The sequence below is a fragment of the Podarcis erhardii genome (assembly GCF_964252035.2).
Source record: "Podarcis erhardii genome assembly, chromosome: 8".
NCBI classification, from domain to species: Eukaryota; Metazoa; Chordata; class Lepidosauria; order Squamata; family Lacertidae; genus Podarcis; species Podarcis erhardii.
In genome coordinates this window covers 15,817,688-15,843,588 of record NC_138499.1, presented here as the reverse complement: position 1 = coordinate 15,843,588, position 25,901 = coordinate 15,817,688, and the positions used below count along the sequence as shown (strand labels likewise).

General features: G+C 44.8%; 1 protein-coding gene across 4 annotated transcripts in view; it reads left to right on the top strand.

Moving 5' to 3' along the window:
- COL14A1 (collagen type XIV alpha 1 chain) overlaps positions 1-24,031 on the top strand; it is a 135,436-nt gene extending 111,405 nt beyond the window's left edge. For 3 of the 4 annotated variants that reach the window (XM_081873916.1, XM_081873917.1, XM_081873919.1), the window contains 8 exons: positions 241-294; positions 1,321-1,392; positions 1,986-2,021; positions 2,364-2,430; positions 2,899-3,087; positions 17,395-17,472; positions 17,707-17,862; positions 23,123-24,031. In XM_081873916.1, coding sequence (XP_081730042.1) covers positions 241-294; positions 1,321-1,392; positions 1,986-2,021; positions 2,364-2,430; positions 2,899-3,087; positions 17,395-17,472; positions 17,707-17,862; positions 23,123-23,433 — 963 coding nt within the window. In that variant the 3' untranslated portion in view covers positions 23,434-24,031. Of the gene's footprint in view, positions 1-240; positions 295-1,320; positions 1,393-1,985; positions 2,022-2,363; positions 2,431-2,898; positions 3,088-17,394; positions 17,473-17,706; positions 17,863-22,151; positions 22,231-23,122 lie in introns of all 4 variants that reach the window. The other variant, XM_081873918.1, reaches the window with a different exon arrangement.
- The last annotated feature ends 1,870 nt before the right edge of the window (positions 24,032-25,901 follow it).

Genomic DNA, 25,901 nt, shown 5'->3' with positions numbered 1-25,901 from the left:
GTCTAACCACCCTGAAAACTTTGCAGAAACGAATCAGGTTGTATGAATTGATTAGTTTTGTGCTTGTTCTGAACATCCTGTAGAGAACATCAAGAGTTCTGTGGAGTCTGGGATCGTGGCCTTCCTTGTCTAGTGAACAATACTGTTCTAGTCTATGGGAAATTGGTCCTGCATCTTATGTGGGATAAAAAGCAATACTCTAATTTATCTAATTTATCTAATTACTTGCCTCTGATCTAGGGCCTGCCAGGCAAAGACGGACCCACTGGCCCTCAAGGGCCACCAGGGCCTGTGGTAAGTAAAAATACACCAAATTCTAGGTAACGTAGATTGAGTATTTGATATGGTAGGAAGTGCATGTTTATTTAAAACCACAGAACCTACGGCTTGCCGATCAGAAGGTCGGCGGTTCGAATCTCTGCGATGGGGTGAGCTCCTGTTGCTTGGTCCCTGCTCCTGCCCACCTAGCAGTTCGAAAGCACGTCAAAGTGCAAGTAGATAAATAGGTATCGCTCCAGCAGGAAGGTAAATGGCATTTCCGTGCGCTGCTCTGGTTCATCAGAAGCAGCTTAGTCATGCTGGCCCAGAAGCTGTACGCCGGCTCCCTCGGCCAGTAAAGCGAGATGAGCACCGCAACCCCAGAGTCATCTGCGACTGGACCTAACGGTCAGGGGTACCTTTACCTTTTAAAGGTATCTACAGCATGGTATGTGCTAGCTAAACACCAGAACATACAGCTGTTTGGTGTTGTGAGGGTATAGGGAAGCCTCCATGAATAAACTATTCATTTGGGGTTGTGCATAGTCCTGTTGATATTCCAACTTGTGTCAAACTTAAATTTAGGCTGCAGCTCACCATCTTCTGCAGGGATGGTTAGGCATATTCTCAAGACGCATTGAGTGCATCCTCAGTTCTGGGCTCAGAAAATGCCAACTAGGAAACTTAAACGGAACACAACTTTAATACCATCCAATTTTGGGAGACTCAAAATTGGGGTGCATGTCTTCTGGAACGCGCTTCCGGGTGTGACCCATGCCCAAAAAAGTGCTGGGGGGGTGCAAAATCTTCTGTGGCATCCCAAAATATGCATTTTTTTTTACGCAGGACCATGGCCCCCCAAAAGCACTTTTTTCAGGGCAAGAGCGCAGCGTGAGTGCATGTGAGATTACAACACCCAAAATGGCGGCTGTAATCTTGCACAAAAAAAGGGATGTCCTGTCCCCCCCCCCCCCAAGGCCCTTGCCAGGTATGAACTTTATCTGTATGGGACTATGTGGTTCAGTTGGTATATGGATGTGTTCTCTTGTTCTCTCTGTGCAGGGAATACCTGGTGCTCCAGGTGTACCAGGAGTCACCGGCAATATTGGGCCACAAGGCGATGCTGGAGCACCTGTAAGTAGTAGAACACTTTACTGAATGTATCGCTATGGCCATCCTTTCTGAGATATTTACCACAAGTTCAGTACACAGGATAAGCTCTACCTTAGGATTCACCACAGTACATATTACAACTTCCCTCCAGGGCCTAGGTGGTGTCAGGAGCAGGTCAGTAATAAATCACACGGAGTAAGTGAAGTTAACCCTTTATTAGAAGAATCAAGAGCTGCTCAGCAGTGCCAGGCCTTATGAGCACAGCAACCCTTCCCAGTAGATCTGGCCCCCAGATTGTCACCTAGAAAGGAATGTGGCCCTTAGGCTGGGAAAAACAACAACCCTTCCTTAATCAAGGGAACTAAACATCTGCATGGACACATTGCAGCTTCTCACAATGATACAACACTAGCCCTTCACCTGCCAAACTCTGAAGCTGTGTTTGAAATGTGCAGTGAGATACGATTCAATCCCATTGTCATAACTACTCCTATAATAAGGTTCGGGCCCACTGATCTGCAGTCAGTACATTAAAAAACAACCCTATTAATCACAGAAGCAGAAGAAAGGGCATATGCACAAATTAATTTTTATTCTTTTTTGTTCCCCCGCAGGGACTTCCAGGACCAAAAGGCGAGAGGGGTGAACGTGTAAGTACATTGTAAATACAGAACTGTACAGAGAGCACAGCAGGCATATGAATTACTGTAGTTTTTAATTCTTTTTAAAAAGCTATTCATTTGCCTACTATATTTACAGCTCACCTTTCATCCAAGGCAGTCCTGAGAAGCTTGGTAGGACTTACTTCTAAGTGGACATTGCATAGTATTGTACCGTTGAAAGCCAAAGGTTACTATGTGCAAACAAATCAGGGCAAAGGGTCAATTAACCGTTAATCTGGAATCATAGAATTGTAGACTTGGAAGGGTCTAAAGGTCATCTAAGGGAGCTAGCAGGTGTTAACATGTTATTACAATGTTCTTATCACACAGGGAGACCTCCAGTCCCATGCCATGGTACGGGCAGTAGCCCGTCAAGTATGTGAACAGCTTATCCAAGGTGGGTAAAAATAATTTCCATGTTACAGTTCTAAAACACAGTTGTGGAAGCTGTGATCAAACAACCCACCAGCCCAATTATGGTGGCTGTCAAAATAATGCTTCATTTGGACCAGTTGTTGAAGGGCAATTTTTAAGGATATGTCTGTCATGGTCCAGTTCACTGGCGATCGAAGTCCCGGCAGGGGACGGCAGGACCGGGGGCAAGATGACAAGATGGCAGGGTGGGAGCAGGAATGGGGCTCCAGAAGCCAGGAGTCAGGAACCCGAGGGTCAGAGAGCCGGGAGTCAAGAAGCCAAGGGTCTGAGGGTCAGGAAGCAAGAAGTCAAGGGTCCAAGGATCAAGAAGCAAGGAGTCACCAATCAGCCTCACCTGTGTGCCCGTGCCTTGCCTCTTCAGAACAAACTTAGGAAGGCCCCAGTCCTGCAAAGTCCTATTGGTCACACCTGACACTGCCTTTCTTTGCAGGTCACCTGGCCAGGTATAACTCCATCTTAAATCAAATCCCAAGCCAGTCTGTCTCAACACGAACTGTCCCTGGACCCCCCGGTGAACCAGGGAGGCAAGGGTTACCTGGACCTCAAGGAGAACAAGGATCTTCGGGAAGGCCAGGATTTCCAGGCAGTCCTGGCCAGCCTGGAAGACCTGGCGAAAGAGGTGAGTTGTGAACATCGAGATTTATAAAACTGGAGCTTGCATGAAGGGTACCAAACACAATAAAATTATGTCTGACATCAGAGGGAACATGAAAAGCGGGAGAGATATAAATAGCTTTTGGTTCCTGGATAGCATTGAGTGTGATAAAAAAACCAAAAAACCATGCTGAATTTTTCCAAAATTAATTAATCTCTGAGCAGCACTATTAAGAGTTTCTTTTTGGGAACTGGCCTTTCAGAAAGAGTATTTCATGCCAAGTATAATTCTGTATAAAGCATTTATGAAAATGGGGTCAAATTGCTTGATAACAGCCTATCAAACCTTCCTTTTTCCATGGTATTGGGTGAATAGGTGTGTGTGTGTGTGTGTGTGTGTGTGTGTGTGTGTGTGTGTGTGTGTGTAATCTTAACCAGAAGTGTATAATCTACTCAGAAGTAAGTAAAACTGAATTTAGTGGGGCTTAGTCCGAGGAAAGTAGGGTCAGGATTGTAGCTTAGGGGTTGCATTCAACTAAGTCGTGCTTAGAGTAGACCCTCTGAAGGCAGTTTCTGTCAGGAATTCAGCCTACACTTGAGTAGGACCCTGGCAGAGACACATGCCCGACTGGCATGTCTCCCTCATGGTTGATTGTTCGTGAGCTTCAAAAGCTTTCTTCAGCCCGAACATCACAGCGACCGATGCCAACCGACACCGGCACACTTAGGGATCCTCAGAGTTTGCAGAGCATTGTGTGACAGACCTCAGCAACTCAGCATTTGGGCTAATCTACTTTATTTACATATAAACACACAGGGAGCACTGCAGCATGGCTCCCTCTCTCTCTGGCATCAGGCAGCAAAGAGAGAAAGAACAAAGGACAATAGTCCCACTCCACGGAACACAGTAACACAAACATCCTGTCTCCGTCACTTCCCACTTTGTGGAGTCAAAACATATACCGTCATGTGAAAGACAACAATCCCATGACTGCAATCACGGAGCAGGAATTCTAACAGTTTCTGCATGTGCTGTAGAGGGAAGTGGGGGACTGATGGGGCTTACCCACCTGGGGAGGTAGCCCAGCTAGGGGAAGGAAAACTCTAATCCTAAAGCTCCGCTGCCTTGCAGGATATCTTCAGGAGAAGACAGGGCTAAGGAGTAAACCCTGCACAAATCTGGACTGATGTCCCTAAAACGGTTGGATGGCGCCTCATACGGCTCTTTCCAGCAATTCCTGAAGCCAAACTGGTGCCAAACGTATTGCTTTGTTTTCCTTTGGACCACATCAGTGGGGCCAAGAGGTCTTGTCGTCTGGGCAGCCCAGGACCTCCAGACTCACTTCCCAGGCTTGTGTCCCATAGAGGTCACTTCAGTGCTGCTAATGCAGCAGTTTGACTTCAGAGACACACTCCATTATCTCTCGAGACAGATGGATGCCAATAAATAAATAAATGACAATAAATTTATCCCTGATGGGACTGAAGATGTCTTACAAATTAAAAACACAAACCGGTAAAAACACAGAAAAACAATATATATATATAAATTAAACATTGATGGAATTAAAACAATACACATATATAAAAAATCTGTTAAAACCATACAGATAATTACCATAAAAACAGCACGGCACCAACTCTTTCATTAAAAGCAGTCAGTTCCCCAGAGCCAGTTGGAATAAGAAAGTTCCTCATCTGCTGGTGGAAGGACAATGAGGAGGGAGCCAGTCTAGCTTTTCTAGGGCGTGAGTTCCAAAACCTGGGGGCAGCAACCAAGTAGGCCCTATTCAAGGATGTTCCTTATGCAATGGGGTTTTTCCCCTTGCCCCATGGGGGGGGGGGGATAATTCCACCTGGCATGCCCAAATGCTTCCTAAGTTGGAACATTCACTTTAGCACAATGTTGAATTTCTCCCAAATACAACAAAGGGTCTTTGGTAAAGACCAGCAAATTTAAACTAGCACATGCTTTTGCAGACTAGAGTCCATTTCATCAGCAGCATCAGAAAGCTTATGCCATTATAAAACATTAAGGTGCCCCAAAAGACTATTCTGCTGTTTTCTGCGGCAACAGACTAACACTGCTCTTCCTGTGGAAATAGTTACAGTGGAAAGCCAGTGAACCGTATTTTTCCTTCACTGGTGCAGTCCTTCTCATATAATTGCATAATTTTTACGGCCTAGTTTCATTTTGTAATTTTAGTAACTACAAATAAAAGTTGAACACCAGTCAGTAGCACTGAGGCTGAACAGGAAGGAACTTGTTTCCCAAACTTTACAGCAGGTGGGATTTTGTAACTGAGCTAAGGCAGTTTCAGGTGACTACTTCCCATTGATAGTTAAGGGAAGTTGGAGTCTGTGTGTGTTCCCTTTAATATGCCTCCTGAAATTATTGCAGCCCCATTTGTGAATGATGGATCTTATATGGTGAATGATTTCCACCATTCCCCCGGAATGAGGGTGTGTGGGCATGGCAAGGGGGAAGTAACTTGAAGACAGAATCAATCTGTGCTATCCAAAAAAACGCTCTGTGGAAGGAATGGATTTTGACAGGGAAAGAAGGTATTTCAGATATAGCTATTTTTCACGAAATTCAAAATCGCAGTACAATAAAAATGCAAGGTAAGAAATAAAAGAAGCAAGGAAAATACAGTTAAAAATCTATGTGAATATTTCTCAATTCCCAAACCTTTGTCGGCATATAGACTAGATTCCAGGAAGGTTCAGTACAGTAAAATCACTCAGCAAAATCTGCATCTAACAATTAAGATAATGTATAAAGGTAAAGGTAAAGGTAAAGGTAAAGGTAAAGGTAAAGGTAAAGGGACCCCTGACCAGTGGTCCAGTCACAGACGACTCTGGGGTTGCGGTGCTCATCTCGCTCTATAGGCCGAGGGAGCTGGCGTTTGTCTGCAGACAGCTTCCGGGTCATGTGGCCAGCATGACTAAGCCGCTTCTGGCGAACCAGAGCTGCGCATGGAAACACCATTTACCTTCTCGCCGGAGTGGTACCTATTTATCTACTTGCACTTTGACGTGCTTTTGTACTGCTAGGTTGGCAGGAGCAGGGACTGAGCAACGGGAGCTCACCCTGTCGCGGGGATTTGAATCACCAACCTTATGATCGACAAGCCCTAGGCTCTGTGGTTTAACCCACAGCGCCACCTGCGTCCTAAGATAATATATAACATGCACTTAATCCTTGTTGCGTGTTGCAGAAATTGGGCAGCTATCTCCATCTTAACCCCGTCCCAAGAAGACCTAAGGAAGGCTGCCTTACGTTCACCTGAATGCCACTTCCTGCTAAGAACCACCTGATTAATGAGCTTAGATGGAATTGTCTGAATCAAGCATCAGTGCAAAAGAACATGCACAACTGATTCTATATGTCAAGTTTCCTCAACCTTGGCCTTTCAGATGTTTTTGGCCTACAACTCCCATGATCCCTAGTTAGCAGGACCCGTGGTCAGGGATAATGGGAATTGCAGTCTCAAAACATCTGGAGGGCCGAAGTTGAGGAAGCCTGCTATATGTTTTTGTCCAGAGAGGTGTCGTCTCTCTGTGAGTGGTATTTTCTGGAATCTCCCCTGTAGCAATGCCAAAGGTAGCACATTCAGTCTCACATGTATGCCCTGTGTTGATTCAGGTTGGGAGAGATAAGTTGCCATTGGGAATCCACATCGTACCATCCCCAGACTTGCACAGACACTGTCCCTGATTTGGCGACTAAGTTCTTGAAATTCGTTACCTAACAATCTGTGTTTAATTATCTCTCTCACACACACCCCGCACTGAATTATCTATGTGAATATTTAAAGCGGCGGATGCGTTGCCTTTCATTTTCGACCCAAAACCCGCAAACACACTGCAGACAACCCAAACGAAAATTGCAGACCACTAGCAGTCCATGGACCACATCCCTTCGCCTAGAGTCCTCATGATGAATGGAAATAAATCCTAAGTACCTGTGATTGCATTTGTTCACATGAGAATGTAAGACAAGCCTGCTTGATCGGGCCTGTGACTCATCTAGCCTGGCATGCAGATTTCAGCAGATGCCTGAGAGAAGCCTGCAAGCTGGGCATGAGCGCAACAGCACCCTGCCTGCCTTCGATTCCCACCAACTGGTATTCAGAGGTAGTCCTCCGATAGTGGAGGCAGAACATAGCCATCATGGTGTGAACCTGTCAATAGCCTTGTCCTTCACAAATTTGCCCAATCCTGTTTTAAAGCCATCCAAATTGGTGGTCCCCATTGCCTCTTTTGGGAGTGAGTTCCATAATTTATGCATTCCATGAAGAAGTAGGGGTTTTTTTTTAATTGGCCCTGAGTCTTCATGTCCATCCATCATTACCTTTAACTCTCACCTTCCTCCTAATAAGCTCTTTGTGGTGGTTTTGCTTTAGTTGTATGCCAAAAATAACTTAAAACGGCAGCAGTACAGAGGGCACAAAAGCAAGGGTGGGTGTGTTTGTGTGGAGGTGGCAATATCCTCAAGAAGTTTAAGCCTGCTGACACTTAACTAGCTTAAGGCTTAAATCCTGCACACACACACACACACACACACACAGCCTTGGGTGTAGGTTTAGACTATTACAATGCACTGACAAACAATCTGGAACCTGCAACTGTTTCAAAATTCTTAACCATTCCAACAGAGGCTTGGACTTACTTTTGAGTAAGCAGGCATAGGATTCTTCTATAGTTTTGCAATCCAATGCACACTTTTCCCGGGAGTAAGCCACATTAAACTCAATGACTGGTATTCAACTAAATTTTACTCAGACCTATTGAAATCATTGGACCCAAATTAGTCGTGTTCATTACTTTCATTGGGTCTCCTTTCAGTAAAATGTGGTTGAAAAATGACCCAGCAGTGCTTATCTTTGAGTAGACATGCAAAGGATTGCACCGTGAGTGGGCAAATACAACTGACAGAATGATGCTAGTAAGTCCCACAGGGCTCAATGGGACTTACTCCCAAGTAAACGTGTATAGTATTACAGCCTAAGTGACTTCGAGTGCACAATATGGGGGTTGCAATGCGTTTTATATTCCCTGTGCGTGAAAGCCATTTTGCATGCTGTAATGGCAGCTCTTTGGTCATTTCTGTGTGTCAAACATCTTGCTCAGTAGTCATGCTGTTGGCTCTGATGAGGAAACCTTTAAGTGACCTCTGAGACTGCCTCCCACCTAAAAGAAGAAGAAAAAGGAAAGAAAACCAAAGTCTCTGAGGCCATAATTCTAATTACTTCAGTGTAAGAGGAGAAAAGATTTAGGAGGGTGAGCTTGTCAGCCCCGGGTTTCTATGGCGAAGCTGAACAAAGAGTGACATTGTTTGGTGGTATAAGGGAAAAGAGCGTTGAGGTAGGAGGGAAAGGGGAAGTTGGAGACAAGAAAGGGACCGATTCACTGTTAGAGGGGGTGGGCTAAAGAGTTGTGGGAGGCTGGAGGAACTGCCTGAAAAGCATAATTATTTGTGCCACTTAAGCAAATGTCTTGGAGTGTGGAGAACTTAACGCAAGGATTAGGCAGATGTACAAGATAAAGGAGGACAAACAATGTTTCGGATTGTAGTAATAATTCGCAAACACGCAACAACAAACTTTATAGCCTTGTCTGTAGCTTGCAGGGAGCCTGCCAGGGAATTCTGCAGAGAAGCGTTAGTTTGCGATAACGAAAAGAAGAAGAAGAAGAAGAAGGCATGGGATCAAAGTTCCCTCATTCTCGTTATTTCTGTTGCTAAAACAGCTGTCAAAGCAAAAGAGACTTTTTGGCAGGACTTGCTTGGAATTGATATATACGAACATCTCCACCAGCATTAATGGCCATGCTTTCTAATGTCAAAAACTGGTCCCGGGCCAACGCAGAAGTAGGGCCAACTACATTGCATAGTTCAGAAAGCTGACCTTGGGCTAAAAACTGCTTATGTCAGAGTAGACTTGCAAATGCCCGGTGGAAAGCACCCTTGAGCTTGTTGCACAGTTTCAGTTCATTTTGGTGGGACTTGCACTGAACCTCCCAGTTGATTGTGCCATTAGGAACATAAGCAGAGGCCTGGTAGATCAGATCAAGGGTTCAGCTAGTCCAGCATCCTCAGGAGCATCCCATCCCCGTCGTCCAGCCCGGACACTGAGGTCCAGCTCTGAGAGCCTTCTGACGGTTCCCTCCCTGTGAGAAGTGAGGTTACAGGGAACCAGGCAGAGGGCCTTCTCGGTGGTGGCACCCACCCTGTGGAACACCTTCTCATCAGATGTCAAGGAAATAAGCAACTATCTGACTTTTAGAAGACATCTGAAGGCAACCCTGTATCGGGAAATTTTTAATGTCTAATGTTTTACCAATTATGTGCTGTAAGCTGCCCAGAATAGCTGGGGAAACCCAGCCAGATGGGTGGGGTACAAATAACAATAACAATTATACTGAAGTTTTTTGAGCAGATATTTTAAAGGAAAATCGCCATAAATGACATTGCTGACAGGTGTTGTCATATGTCTGGATTTTCCCGGACATTTTTAGCTATTTCTATCCGGCCACTGCTTCCAATTGCAGTATCCTGACTATGTCCAGAAAATTCAGGACATATGGCAGCCCCGGTATGAGTACTGTGTTGTTCTAGCAAAAGGACAGAGCTAGGCTGCTAGCTTCACATCCCCCAAGCTGGATTCTTCCTTGTTGCTAAAACTAGATATGATCTCAGCAAGTCTCCTGCCTAAAATTTTATTTAGGCTGTTTGAGAATTTGGAACTCAATGTCCTTTGGGTGGAGGTGGGGGGAGAGAAACAAGCCATAAATAATGTCGAAATAGCTAGGAGATATTCATTTGACTGGATATGCATGTTTTGGGCAATCACTCAGCCTGAGAAGCTGTAACTCTTCAGGCGAGGTGGTGAAAAGGAATTGGGAGAAACCAGCTAAAGTTGAAGTTGGGGCGGGAGCAGAGAGGTGTTTGGACTATTAGAAGAACTGTTCTGTTCAAAAGGGGATGAATTTTCACCCGGATGATTCATTGCTTTGGTGGGAATGCATTTAGCAAGAGGTGTTCCTTGATCTCTGTTTGATTATTTCGTTTCTTGATCTCTGTTTGATTATTTCGTTTGTATCCCACCTTTTCCGATATAATTCCAGTTACAGATAGGTAGCCGTGTTGGTCTGCCATAGTCAAAACAAAAAATTCCTTCCAGTAGCACCTTATAGACCAAAGTATCTGAAGAAGTGTGCATGCACACGAAAGCTCATACCTAGAACTAACTTAGTTGGTCTTTAAGGTGCTACTGGAAGGAAATTTTCCGATATAATGTTCCAGATTATTTAGGTACTGCACACTCTCTGATCCTTCCTATGCCCACAAAATGCTAATCTTTAAACTGAATGCAGTAAAACAAGACTATAATTTATGTTTTAATAAAGCAGTGGAAATTGTCGTGAAAGGAGGCTCTCTCCCTTTTCACTTCCCTCTGGTTCCTATCTGCAAATGAGCTCCTCATTAGCATTTTTCCTATCTGAAAAGCACCATCAGTCTGCCCTGTCACTGCAGATAAGAGGCGGGATGAAATCAAGATGATGCAAAGGAAGGGAAAGGCTCTCTGAAGTCCTTTTTTGTGCTTCTGCCAAATTAGATAGCTTACAATTCATTCCTGCATTAGCAGTTTAGTGACACTAAGCACATGCTTCCTTGATAAGAAGTTATTTTTAATACTCATGAACAATTCCAATTTTTTGTTGTTGTTTTTTAAAAAAGTTAGTAATTCTGAGAGGTAAACTATGTTAGCTTGCCAGCGACCGAGCGAGTAAGCAGCTTTTCAATGGCTTGACTATGACTGAATTCATGATGTTGACACCCATTATTGTTGTTTAGTCATTTAGTCGTGTCCGACTCTTCGTGACCCCATGGACCAGAGCACGCCAGGCACTCCTGTCTTCCAATGCCTCCCGCAGCTTGGTCAAACTCATTGTAGTAGCTTTGAGAACACTGTCCAACCACCTTGTCCTCTGTCGTCCCCTTCTCTTTGTGCCCTCAATCTTTCCCAACATCAGGGTCTTTTCCAGGGAGTCTTCTCTTCTCACGAGGTGGCCAAAGTATTGGAGCCTCAGCTTCAGGATCTGTCCTTCCAGTGAGCACTCAGGGCTGATTTCCTTCAGAATGGATAGGTTTGATCTTCTTGCAGTCCACGGGACTCTCAAGAATCTCCTCCAGCACCATAATTCAAAAGCATCAATTCTTCGGCGATCAGCCTTCTTTATGGTCCAGCTCTCACTTCCATACATCACTACAGGGAAAACCATAGCTTTAACTATACAGACCAGTGTTCTTATCCGTTTACAGTTTGTTTGTAAATATTCAATAAACCATTTCCATTATTTTATATAAAAAACTTTGTTATCTTGATTTCTTATTTCCCCCCAGTTAGTTTCACCATTTCTGCATATTCCATAAGTTTTTATATTCATTCTTCTTTTGTCAGGACTTCTTCTTCTTTCCATTTTTGGGCATATAACATTCTTGCCGCTGTAGTCACATACATGAATAAATCTCTATACAGTTTGAGTAGTTCTGTCCCTATAATTCCCAAAAGGAAAGCTTCTGGGTTTTTTTGTTTTGGTTTTTTGCAAAAGATATTTTAAACATCTTTTTCAGTTCATTATATATCATTTCCTAGAAATCCCCTTAATCCTGATTTTATTTTATTCTTCAGTAGATTTACAAAAAAGAAAAACAAACATGAATAAATAAATTTTAGAAAAGAACAAGGTTAGACGTGGATGCACAAAGCAATTTTTTAAATAAAGAAAAGCAAGACAGTGCAGTATACAAGGCTGGGCCTCGATGGTGGTGGCTCCTCCTCACCTAGCAGCTCTCCAGCAGCTGCTACAAGCTGCCCAAGGGAGGAGACCAGTGGTGGAGGCCATGGAGGGGTAACTGGACAGTCCCTCGAATTCACCACTCAGGATAAACTCCAGCTCATTCTTCTCCCTGACCTTGGTGGCAGTGGTATTGGTGGCGGAAGCAGGGACATTCCTGGATAAAATCAGAAGCTGGGATGGCTTCCGTAATTCCTGGACTGTCTCTGGAAAATTGGGAGACTTGGAGGGTAGTTTATTTGTGGTTTCTTATGGTTCCAGGGATGCAGGTGGCACTGTGGTCTAAACCACAGAGCCTAGGGCTTGCCGATCAGAAGGTCGGGGGTTCATATCCCCACAACGTGGTGAGCTCTCCTTGCTCGGTCCCAGCTCCTGCCAACCTAGTAGTTCGAAAGCACTTCAAAGTGCTAGATAAATGGGTACCACTCCGGCGGGAAGGTAAACAGCATTTCATAGAATCATAGAATCATAGAATCATAGAGTTGGAAGAGACCACAAGGGCCATCGAGTCCAACCCCCTGCCAAGCAGGAAACACCATCAGAGTACTCCTGACATATGGTTGTCAAGCCTCTGCTTAAAGACCTCCAAAGAAGGAGACTCCACCACACTCCTTGGCAGCAAATTCCACTGTCGAACAGCTCTCACTGTCAGGAAGTTCCTCCTAATGTTTAGGTGGAATCTTTTTTCTTGTAGTTTGGAACCATTGCTCCGTGTCCGCTTCTCTGGAGCAGCAGAAAACAACCTTTCTCCCCCCTCTAGGTGACATCCTTTTATATATTTGAACATGGCTATCATATCACCCCTTAACCTCCTCTTCTCCAGGCTAAACATGCCCAGCTCCCTTAGCCGTTCCTCATAAGGCATCGTTTCCAGGCCTTTAACCATTTTGGTTGCCCTCCTCTGGACACGTTCCAGTTTGTCAGTGTCCTTCTTGAACTGTGGTGCCCAGAACTGGACACAGTACTCCAGGTGAGGTCTGACCAGAGCAGAATACAGTGGCACTATTACTTCCCTTGATCTAGATGCTATACTCCTATTGATGCAGCCCAGAATTGCATTGGCTTTTTTAGCTGCCGCGTCACACTGTTGGCTCATGTCAAGTTTGTGGTCAACCAAGACTCTTAGATCCTTTTCACATGTATTGCTCTCAAGCCAGGTGTCACCCATCTTGTATTTGTGCCTCTCATTTTTTTTGCCCAAGTGCAATACTTTACATTTCTCCCTGTTAAAATTCATCTTGTTTGTTTTGGCCCAGTTCTCTAATCTGTCAAGGTCGTTTTGAAGTGTGATCCTGTCCTCTGGGGTGTTAGCCACCCCTCCCAGTTTGGTGTCATCTGCAAATTTGATCAGGATGCCCTTGAGTCCATCATCCAAGTCGTTGATAAAGATGTTGAATAAGACCAGGCCCAAGACAGAACCCTGTGGTGCTGCTCTGGTTTGCCAGAAGCGGCCTAGTCATGCTGGCCACATGACCCGGAAGCTGTATGCCGGCTCCCTCGGCCAGTAAAGCAAGATGAGCGCCGCAACCCCAGAGTCATCCTCGACTGGATCTAATGGTCAGGGGTCCCTTTACCTTTATGGTTCCAGGGCAGTTATATGTGACCCCGGCCACTGCTTGCGAAAGTTTTGGGGCAGACGTATCACTTCATTTCCATTCAGTGTGTATCTTGCTGAAATCCTGCAACTTTTCATACCACAAATGCGTGTTGTTGTTGTTTTGTCCTATCCCACCTGGCTTCAGGTGGTTTTGGCATCATGTAAATGTCTACCTTTTTGCTGTAGGTTTTTTTTTGTGTGTGTGTAATCTTAGGGTTTTTTTTTAGTAAGATGGAGCTGAAGATTTTGCGGTTGATTTTTGTGGGCGTGCTGTGTTTTCCTTGCTCTTTATTCTGCTAGAATTGTTTTATATTTTGAATGGAATTGTCACCTGCTCTGGGGTCACGTGATGCTGAAAGTATAAATAATAGAAATGTTTCAAATAGCGCTGGGTCCAAAGCGGAGGTCTGGAGAATCACTCTGGTGCTTTCGCCGCTTGCCTGTACTCCCTGCTTTCTGAGTTTAAAAGCACACATTTCATAAAGCTGGCCTCCTGAATGCATATCTGAATCTTTAATTATAACAGAAAGCCATGACCTCAGCTTTCCTGTAAGCTTGAATATGATAGCATCGGTCCAAAAAGAAAAAAGAAAAAAGAAAGAAATGAAAAAAACTCCAAAAACACTGGGATACCAGCCTAGGAGCTTGGCCTGGTTTCTGCTAATAGCTTTGCTCTGCTTGTGCCAAATCACCTGACAGTGTCTTGCCTCTAAAACGACACTGTAAGATATTCAGCCTCATTCTCCGCCCAGATGAGGCCCGGGAGCTTATCGTCCACTAGTTAGTTTGGGTTTTAAGGCAACTATCCATGTCAACATGAATTCAATCTTAATATTTTTGCTTAAGTTGGGAACTGTTGCTACAAACCATACCTTGTAAGCGGCCTACGAGAGTGTGATCTTATTATATATTTTTTTAAAAAAAGAAAAATTAAAACAGAAAGAGAGTGTATGATCTTGGCCACTCGTTTTAGGTATGCAAAGATAATAGGAGAGAGAATGTGGTTGGAAGGGATATGCTGCAAGTGTTTTTGCAACAGGTTGTTGTTGTTTAGTCGTTTAGTTGTGTCCGATTCTTCGTGACCCCATGGACCAGAGCACGCCAGGCACTCCTGTCTTCCACTGCCTCCCGCAGTTTGGTCAAACTCATGCTGGTAGCTTCGAGAACACTGTCCAACCATCTCGTCCTCTGCCGTCCCCTTCTCCTTGTGCCCTCCATCTTTCCCAACACCAGGGTCTTTTCCAGGGAGTCTTCTCTTCTCATGAGGTGGCCAAATTATTGGAGCCTCAGCTTCAGGATCTGTCCTTCCAGTGAGCACTCAGGGCTGATTTCCTTCAGAATGGATGGGTTTGATCTTCTTGCAGTCCATGGGACTCTCAAGAGTCTCCTCCAGCACCATAATTCAAAAGCATCAATTCTTCGGCGATCAGCCTTCTTTATGGTCCAGCTCTCACTTCCATACATCACTACTGGGAAAACCATAGCTTTAACTATACGGACCTTTGTTGGCAAGGTGATGTCTCTGCTTTTTAAGATGCTGTCTAGGTTGGTCATTGCTTTTCTCTCAAGAAGCAGGCATCTTTTAATTTTGTGGTTGCTGTCACTTTTCAACAGGAGCAGTCTCTAATTTCAGCATCTATCCCTGAAAACTTCCTGGTCCCTTGGTTGTCTTTTGAAGATTCCACCCCCCCTCAAGTTGCAATCCTTTGCCCGTGTACTTGGGGGTCAAGACCCGTTATGCTCATTGGCGCTTGCGATCTGGTGAGACACACGTGTAGGTTTGTGCTTTGAGAGCTGTAAGGAAACGGAACACATTCTTTAAACAAAATCATTCTGGCAGCCGGGGGCCTTTTTATTCTTTGAGGGGAAGTTTAGAATTTCACACCTTCTCTGCTCAGCATCTTTTGTGGGCTGTGAGTGAGGTGATTCTTCTTGACCCGGGTCTAACACTGTGCTGAATTAGAAGGAATATTCCCGCTGTGCAGTTAAACGCTTCAGAAACTGTGTACAGGTGGGTGCAAAAGAGTTGGGCATCTGTAATAATCGAGCCATAAATGAGAGCCATTGCACCTTCTGGCATTGATTAGTGACTTCACGAAGCTATAGCAGTGAAAGGGAATGGAGGAAGACATCGTTTTTGTTTAACCGGCTGAGCTTGCATCACCTGCTCTATTTGAGCTCCTTTTTTTTTGTTAAAAAATGTTAAAAACATTCTAAAACCATCCCTATGCAGCTTAAGGAATGAGTTGCGCTTACAGGAACATCCAATAGCGACTGTTACATCAAATTATGGGAAGTGTTCTGATATTCCTACCGTTTCAGAGGAGGAAGATAAAATCCTTGAGCTAGCTACTTAAGAGTTAAAGAAAGACATCAATGTTCTTAAGAAAATGTGGTTTGTTCAATGATCAGAACAACAAGGCTGGTTCTTTGACAGATGCAGGTATTTGGAATGCTGTCCATTTGAGATTTGTTGGTTTGTTTCTCTTAAATATGTAAATATTGGAACCACAAAAATCTACATGGAATATATTTCTGTGGTTCTAATAAAACCAGTTCTGAAATAAAAATAAAGATCAGTTTGACAGCATTCCAAATAAATGCAATATCTGTTTAAGAATGACACTTTACGTATAATTTATTCTTATTTAAGCTTAAATGTGGATCATATTGGGTGTATATGTGTGTGATTCAAGTAGGAATGGGATGCCAACTAGTCTTTTAGGTGCCACAAGACACTTCTGTTGTTTTTGTTGCTCAAGACAAACATAGCAAACTCTCTGGAAATTGTTAGTTTTATTTTTGGCGTCCGCCTGTCTTGAGAGACAGTGGAGGTGTGTCCTATTCGGGGTGAGGTCAAACTGTTGGAGAGTTACAGCACCTGCTATGGCTGTAGAGACCGATACAGGAGAGACATGTTTTATTGCAGCTGGGGCAGATGAAGGCATCCGGTTGTGCCGCTGCAGATGTGCCATAGCGTTTCTTCTCTCTGCTAAAACGAATGTCAACAACAGCGTAAAGTGGTACCTCGGGTTAAGAACTTAATTCGTTCTGGAGGTCCGTTCTTAACCTGAAACTGTTCTTAACCTGAGGTACCACTTTAGCTAATGGGGCCTCCCGCCGCTGCTGCGCCACCACCGCACAATTTCTGTTCTCATCCTGAAGTAAAGTTCTTAACCTGAGGCACTACTTCTGGGTTATCGGAGTCTGTAACCTGAAGCGTCTGTAACTCGAGGTACCACTGTACAAAATTGGGATTTATGCTTTAACCAGAAGTTTGAGGAGCTCATGCAATGAGAAAGTGGAGGCCAAACCAGAACTGTTGTGTGAATCGACATAGCTTTAATATAAATACGTTAGCGACCTCTGACTACTGTATCCAGGAAGGGTCTTTATTTTGCTGTATGTCAGCAATGTCTTCTAAAGTGGCCCAACAGGACTTCGTAAAGAGCCACTACAGTGGTACCTTGGGTTACAGACGCTTCAGGTTACACACTCCGCTAACCCAGAAATAGTACCTTGGGTTAAGAACTTTGCTTCAGGATAAGAACAGAAATCGGGCAGCAGCAGCAGCATGGCAGCAGTGGGAGGCCCCATTAGCTAAAGTGGTACCTCAGGTTAAGAACAGTTTCAGGTTAAGAATGGACCTCGAGAACGAATTAAGTTCTTAACCCAAGGCACCACTGTATAACAGGAAACTAGCTATAGCAACACCTTCCAACAAGGCTGTAACAGAAGACGCAACAGAGCCATTTCTCCTTGGCCTCCCTTCCTTTTCTTAATTAATAAAAGATGCTCATGGAGAAGCATTAATCAACTCTCCCCCACACCACCCCATCTGTTCTGATTTTTATCCTTTCCTCTTAACAGGTTTATCGGGAGAGAAGGGAGAGCGAGGGAGCCCAGGTGTCGGGACCCAAGGTCCTCGGGGCCCACCAGGGGCAGCAGGTAAATTCGCTGTAGTGACCATATGCCCAAATGATATGCAACGGTCAGTACAATTAAATGTGCATTCCCATGCATAATAAACAACAGTCGGTACAAGTAAAGTCTGGCCCCTGTATAATAAAGAACACGTGTGGAATCACGTCTGGTTACTTAGGTAGTCCTTACCTGACGTTGCTGTCTCATTCTGCAGCAGTGGGAAGGATGTTCTGACATCCGTTTCTGTGTTCTGTGCAGGGCCTCCAGGCGAAAGCCGTACAGGCACCCCGGGACCACCAGGTTCACCAGGTCCAAGAGGACCACCTGGCCATACAGGTGTTCCTGGGCCGCATGGCGCCTCAGGGCAACCGGGATACTGCGATCCCTCTTCCTGTGCTGGATATGGAACAGGTGGTGAGTATGTGTTTCCGAGTTAGCCTCCTCCCGCCACACACATGTCTTCAAAATGAGGTAGCTCAGTCAGTAGAACATGGGACTCTTAATCTCAGGGCCGGGGGTTCTAGTCCCACTGTCAGGTGCTGGTGTGGTTGCTCGAGAACAAAAAGGCAAGACTCCAATCTGTCTTTTCCAGGCTTTATTATCTGTACAAACTATTTTACAGTGCAGAGTGTCGCAAGTCCATGTCTGCTCAGTCACTAGCAGAATCTGGGAGTGGGTGGTCCTTATACCTTCCCCAGCATAACAGCCGTGTGACCCCCAACCTTCTCCTGCCCTCTCTGCGCCGAAGACTACTGCGCAGAATGGGCGCTGGCAAAGGGGGACTTGCCTCCCCTCTGCTTTGCTCAGGCTCAGTGCTGAGGCTCTCCCTAGCATCTTCTGATCCCAGCACCCCCTCCCCACTGGAGGTGGGGCTTCTCTCCTCACCAGAGGAAGAACTGCTTCACAAGATCTTCGGAGGCTCCCTGTAACACAACTGCCCTTCCACCTCTCGCCTCTGAGCTGATGGCAGTTCCCTGACACCCACGTTGGGTGAAAGATTCCCACATTGTAGGGGGTTTGACCCTCGTGGTCCCTTCCAGCTCTACGATCCTAGCGCTTTACTGAATTTTTGTGCTGCTCGATTTTCAGTGAGTAAGTTGTGGCTTCGGGAACGAGGGAAAGGTTCTGCAAAATCAGAAACAACACACACACACACACACACACACACACACACACACACCGCAGTTGGACCTGTTACTCTCCCAAGTGATTTTGGAGCTATTCTTTTTACCTGAAAGGACCTTGTAATTACAGTGGTACCTCGGGTTAAGTACTTAATTCGTTCCGGAGGTCTGTACTTAACCTGAAACTGTTCTTAACCTGAAGCACCACTTTAGCTAATGGGGCCTCCCACTGACGCTGCACCACCGGAGCACGATTTCTGTTCTCATCCTGAAGCAAAGTTCTTAACCTGAAGCACTATTTCTGGGTTTGCGGAGTCTGTAACCTGAAGCGTATGTAACCTGAAGTGTATGTAACCCGAGGTACCACTGTAATTGCCCCAGCCCACCAGGGATCTCATTGTAGATATGATGGTGTCATAGGGGCATGCAACCTAACCAGCTTAGCTCTTTGGTCACTGCAGCGAAGGCAAACAGAACTGCACTGCCTTCTCTCTGAAGACCCTCAAAAGTGCATTTGGACACATACCTGTGTGCGCACTGAAGTACACACCCTTGTATTCTGACACAAATGTGCATCTGGGCCACTACGGATACAAAGTTAGTGTGGTTTCCTCTTCCCCACAGACACACCTGTCTGAACATCCCCTCCATGTCCACAAATAAAAATAAATCATTTCCTGATCAGTCATCAATACCATTTTAAACATTTCAAAAGAAATCCAAGCGCAGAATCTCAATGCGCACAAAAGCAACAAAGCCCTATTAAAATCACAGAACCGTGGAGCATGTTTGCATGTTTTTTTACTGTAGGGACTTTTAGTTGAAGGAGGTGAATCCTAGAGAAGTTTAGGGTTTCTTTTAATCTTTACAAATGTCAGTAAAGTAGCCAGGGTGGCTGTCCTAAAGCAGGGAGTTCCAAAGATGAGAACATAATACTGAGGTAGGCTTCCATTCCAAGGAAAGGGAATTCCAGAGAGCTGTTGCCACTGGGCTAAAAAACCCTTGCTGGTTTCCTTCACAATGGTGGCAGCATTAGTGTAATGCGGGAGAAAATTATGTCAACTGATCATACTGTTCACATAGGAGGCTCAAAGGAATTTTTCCTCTGTGGATTTGTCTTAATCCCTCTGTTAAAGCCATCCCTGTCTCCTGTGGGAGCGACCTGCTTAGTTTAACTCTGCATTGTAATAATAATAATAATAATAATAATAATAATAATAATAATAATATTTATACCCCGCCCATCTGGCTGGGTTTCCCCAGCCACTCTGCGCAGCTTCCAGCAAAACACTAAAATACAATAACCTATTAAACATTAAAAGCTTCCCTAAACAGGGCTTCCTTCAGATGTCTTCCAAAAGTTTGGTAGTTATTTTTCTCTTTGACATCTGGTGGGAGGGCGTTCCACAGGGCGGGTGCCACTACCGAGAAGGCCCTCTGCCTGAAGAAGTGATATATTTTATGTGTCCCGAATCCTCTGACATTGAACTCCATTGGATATCCTTGAGTCCTAGTGTTAGTGGGAGAGGGAGAAAAACTCGTCTCTATCCACTTTATACATTTCCGATATATCACCTCTTCCTTGCCTTTTCTCTAAGCTAAAAAGCCCCAAACTTTCTGAAACTCTGCCACATCACTTAACCGCAACTCAGCCCTGATGTCACAGGGCCCAGCGTTACGTGTGTCCAAATGTTCATGTTCCCCTGGTCTGAGAAGCACATCATAATGGCCTTGTTGTTCTTCTGCCCTGCGCTCTTCCAGAAATGCAGAAACTATTTTGGAGAGTGACAGTAGGGGAACCATCGTAAAATGATATTGCAACTGCGGGGACAAAGAGACATCCTTGCCAAACATGGTTATAAATCCTCAGGCCTACCTTTAAAAAAATTACTGATTAATCTGAAGTGCTCCCCTGTGTGAACCACATACACAGGCTAAGCAGCCATAACTACACCTGTGTGTCCACATTGCAGACTTTGAATAGCTCTGGTTGCCTGTTGGGCAGGGAAAGGAAAATGGTCCTCACTCAGTCCCTGTCAAGCAGCCAATAAGTGCTAAACACTATATCTAACTAGAGCTAATCATGCACAGCCACAGTGCTGAGGAGGGGAATCATAAACATTGTGGTCTACTTCATTGGGTCAGGGAACTGTCAGGAGCTTGTCCTACACTTGAGTAGCACCTTGGCAGAGACACATGCCCAACTGGCATGTTCCCTCCCTCCTGGTCGATCGTTCGGGAGCTTCAAAAGCTTTTTCAGCCTGAACATCACAGCGACCGATGCCAGCAGACACCGGCACACTTAGGGATCCACAGAGTCTTTGCAGCTTGCATGACAGACCTCAGCAACTCAGCATTTTGGCTAATCTACTTTATTTACATATAAACACACACAGAGTCCTGCAACATGGCTCCCTCTCTCTCTAGCATCAGACAGCAAAAAGAGAAAGAACAAAGGACAATAGTCCCACTTCACGGAACACAGTAACACAAACATCCTGTCTCCATCACTTCCCACTTTGTGGAGTCAAAACATACACCGTCATGTGAAAGACAACAATCCCATGACTGCAATCATGGAGCAGGAATTCTAACAGGAACGTGCCCGGTTATCTCATTCAAAGAGGAAAAACAGTTGAAGCAATTAAAACCCCATATAAAAACCAAAGAGTGTGTGAAATGCAGGGCGTTTTGTTTCTCTGTCTCTTGTGCTTGTCATGTGCCATTGTCACATTGTCTAAAATAACCCAGTCCAACTTTCTTGAATGTCTGTTTGTGTCATCCATCTCCTGGTTTTAACCTGATCTGCCTTGGGTGGTTGAGTGGTTGGGAGATCCCTAGCTGAGAAGCTCCTCGTTCATGTTTGTCTAAACAGCATGGGAGACCTGAGTGTCACTAACTAAGCCTCTTGTAATAATCTGAATCAGCAGGGCATATAGTTGTAATTCATGAATGACAGTCTTTTTTTTAAAAAAAAGAAATCGGACTAAAATACCCCCATTGCATGGAGAGATTGTGTCCTGACAACGTTTCTTGAACAGTGGTTTTCAAATGGTGTTCCTTGAGAGCATTATTTTTGACTGGCTCCGCCCATTTTTGCCTTTGGCCACACCCACTGTTGGCATTATCATCTTCTGCCAAACATATGTGTGTGTGTGTTTGTTGGGTGAATTGTCAACCAAGCCTCAGAATTCTCTACAACATGCAACGTTCCCATGGTAAGCAAACTGATACGGAAAAACTCATTGAGGACCTTGAAAAACACTGTTTGATATCCAAGGGGCCATGGAAGGAAGGTGTAGGAACTTTGACACAAGTTCATGTGCTGCATGTGAATGTTTTTTATTCCTTCTTGTTTTGGTTTGCAAAGCATGAAGCAAAGCCTTAGGTTGTACTTATTAGTTTGAGACTCAGTCTTGGGTACAGCTTAAGTCACAAGATTAACCTGTAGTTGAACTGGCCTTGGAGACCTTTGTTTGTTTTACTGACCTGTATGTATTTCTCTGTTGTTCACCTGCTCCTGTCCCTCTCCCCCTCTTCCCCCCACCCTTCATCTTGGTTCGTTTTCGATTTCCGAAGGCTCATTCCCTTACAATGGCTACCCATACGGAAGGTGAAATCGGGTAGAGTCTGGTTTTTCTTTCTCATATGGATGAAGGTCAGAATGGCAACTACTGAACAGCCTTGATGCTTTCCCACCAGCAACACTGATTATTATGATTATTATTATCACCACTAACAAAGGATGCCTACTCTGGTTTTCTTATGCTTTCTGCTAGAATTAAAACACTTGGCACATTTCTCCACGGTGCGCATTGCTAGGCACAGCACAAACAACCACTGGACAGGCTGTTATCCAGAACAGGATTGTATTGAAGCCCTGGGAGAGCTTTTGGAAAGGGAGCGCTTCACTTATGTGAGATAGAGCAAAACAGGGGGGAACGGCAACAAAATATTGCAGGTTGGAGTGTTCCTATTTAGGCCTCCAGCAAGCCAGCCAGATCCCATATGCAGGATTTTCCACTGAATCAGGGTCATTTGCTTTAATTCCCCCCCCCCCCACTGAAATAAATGAAGGCTAAACACACTTAATCAAGGCTAGGTTGTGTCTATTGGTTCTTAAGCTGCTCCATGTTCCCCTGCCCCTAACCACGCTGTGTAACAGACAACTCATATCTAATACAATTAGCGCACTGTTACTGCTGGTGTCGGTTTCCAACTAACAGGAAGATAATCATAAATCTTCCCCCATTCACTGGTGCTGATTTAATCTTGCAAGGCCAACTGCTTTGTAAGAAGCAGCAGCCGAGAGCAGCCTTTCTCAACCTTGGGCTCCCCACTCGATGATATTGGACTACAACTCCCATCATTCCTAGCTAGCAGGAGCAGCAGTCAAGGATGATGGGAGTTGTAGTCCCGCCACATCTGGGGACCCAAAGTTGAGACAGAAAGTTGCTCTATAGAGAGCAATATTCAACCAAGCTCCTAACGATTGCTTCAATTTTGCTTTCCTCTTGCGTTAACTGTGCGGCTCCTCTTGGCGAGTTAAGGTGGCTATGGGGACCCAACTGATCAAGAGATCCCTGTCGTGCCGTTACCGCACAGCTCCTACCAGCTCTATGACTCCGAGGACCTTTACGATGACGATGATCAAGAGCCTTATCTAGTGCATGGATCCTACCATCACCCGCAGTCCCCCTACCCAGCACCTCGCCTGGCTCAGCCAGAGTTCACACCTGTGCGGGAAGAAATGGGAGCTCTCGAACTGAGATCCCCCGGAATAAGCCGCCTTTCAAGAAGAATCTCCAAAAGAAGCGCCAGTTCTCTGAGGCTCAAGAGGAAGGTTAAGAAAACCTCTTAACGAACTATTTCTCTTTCTCTCTGTGTGCATTATATACATGAATCTTTTAGGCCTCTGTCCAGTTGCCTAATGTTGTCGTGGGAATTGTTTACAGGCTCATATCTTAAAGGGAAAAAATTATATTGTACATTACCACTTTGGCAGAACGAGGGGTGGGGTGGGGATAGCTAATTACATTGCATGCCAGAAGTTATTAGCTTTGTAGGGGTTTATTGTTAGATGGAAACTCCAAGGGACATTTCTGTAGATCTTTGTAGTTATTGCATTAGAATGGTTCGATGCACATTTCAAAACACTCCATCACCAGCTGTTATATCTGAATAAGTCAAGGAGCTCATTCCACTATTTCTTGCTTTCTGAATTTCTCTGCCTGGATTTTGATTGTGTGCTTTACTTGCAAAGTAACCCTTCTGAAGCCAACTGTGTTGGTTGATTTTATTTTATTTTTAATCGTTTCCTTCGAAGATTTATATAAAGTGGGATTTTCTTCCCACAGCATTCCTATTAAATACCTATTAGAAACACACTAATAATTTATTGTGGGTCTATCACTACTCTATTTTATATACAAATAAACGTGGCAAACTTTTATAAATAATTTCATCTGTTGTATTTATTATTTTTAAGAGCCCACGACTGTGGTATGAAGTTTAATCTGGGGGTCCCTGAGATCTATAAAAAAAACACACACCATCCCACAATCCTTGCAAGTTCCAGTTGTGAGATTGCTCTGTCCATGGAAGTATTTCTGCTTGCCTTCTTAGATGTGATTTCTGCATTGCAGGGAGTTGGACTAGATGATTTTACACGTTTCAAACTTCGCTTAAAACGGAACGACTCTTCTAATTCAGTGTACAGGTTTTCCTTTGCTGGATTGGGATACGTATGTCAGACAGTTCAGGGCCATTTCACAGCTCACAAGATGTACCTCTCCGCTGCATCAACCCTAAATCTGTTCTGGACAGATTTGGGGAGAACATGTTGCACGCACGGGGGAAATGGAGGACGGGAAGTTCTGTTGTAAGTGCATAAATCCTTGCACTGATGGCAGTGGTGTAGCGTGGGTTGCCAGTACCCAAGGGGGTGGGAGGGAGGGAAAGGGATGGAGTACACATGTGCATTTAACTGCCTAACAGCATCCACCTCACCCAGGAGATCGCAGCCGCAGAGATAAGAAAAGAGGGGTCGTTTTGTTGTCTGGAGTGATCACTTCTTGGTTCACATGGAGAAGCCCAGCAGAGCCCGTGACAGAAACACACAGCTGTATTGAGACAGCACTGGGTGTTGAAATTTTGCACCCCCTAACAATTTTGCGCCCCAGGCAACCATCCCTTTCCCTCCTGTCTCCTCTGTGGGGCACACTAGTTGAATAGCACCCTACGTTTCCAGAGGGTTTCTCTGCCTTAGCAGAGGGGCAATGCTGTTGCTGGTTTTTGGCACTTTCCACAATGCTGGCATGGATCCCAAATGCACCATTCGAACAACATCAGTTGCAGGTAAGCAACCTGGCATTTGTTGTACAATAACTCCCACTTATCACCCATCTAATCTTTGTTTTTCCCCAGCCTAGTATGCTACAAACATCTATCTTGTTTATCTGAAGTCATGCTCGCCTTGAGTGTTTTAGATGTCTCGTGCCTGTATATTGCATTACTATAGGAAAATGCCTCCCCTGCAAGTGAAAACCTTTTCCCATATAAAACTTGCTTAAAGACTGCCATGAGCTATTCTCCAGCAAGATGGCCACATATGTCTATGTGCTGCATATTTATTCCAGAAATGGTGTCCCTTGTAGCCAACTCATTCCTCTCATTCTCTTATAATTAGGTCAGAATATGTTGGAAATCTGAGGCTGCTGAAAGACTCTGATTATTTTCCCCACTGATAATTTATGTCAGAAATGTTGGAATGATATAATATAGATTAATTGATTCTGATTGCATTTCATGCCATGATGGATGTACATTCTTATGCTGATATTCTTTGCCAGAAAATGCTGATTTCTCAAGCTTCTGCACACCAGAAGAAATAAACGAGGGTCTTTCTTCTAGATTTTAAAAGCAAATTGGTGGCTTGGTAGCTTGATCTACACTGGGATCTAGAACAGGAGGCCTTGGCCCTTTGCCGTGCAGTAGGGACGCGGGTGGCGCTGTGGGTTAAACCACAGAGCCTAGGGCTTGCCAATCAGAACGTCGGCGGTTCAAATCCCTGTGACGGGGTGAGCTCCCATTGCTCAGTCCCTGCTCCTGCCAACCTAGCAGTTCGAAAACATATCAAAGTGCAAATAGATAAATAGGTACCACTCCGGCGGGAAGGTAAACGGCGTTTCTGTGCGCTGCTCTGGTTCACCAGAAGTGGCTTAGTCATGCTGGCCACATGACCCAGAAGCTGTCTGCGGACAAACGCTGGCTCCCTCGGCCTATAGAGTGAGATGAACGCGCAACCCCAGAGTTGGTCACGACTGGACC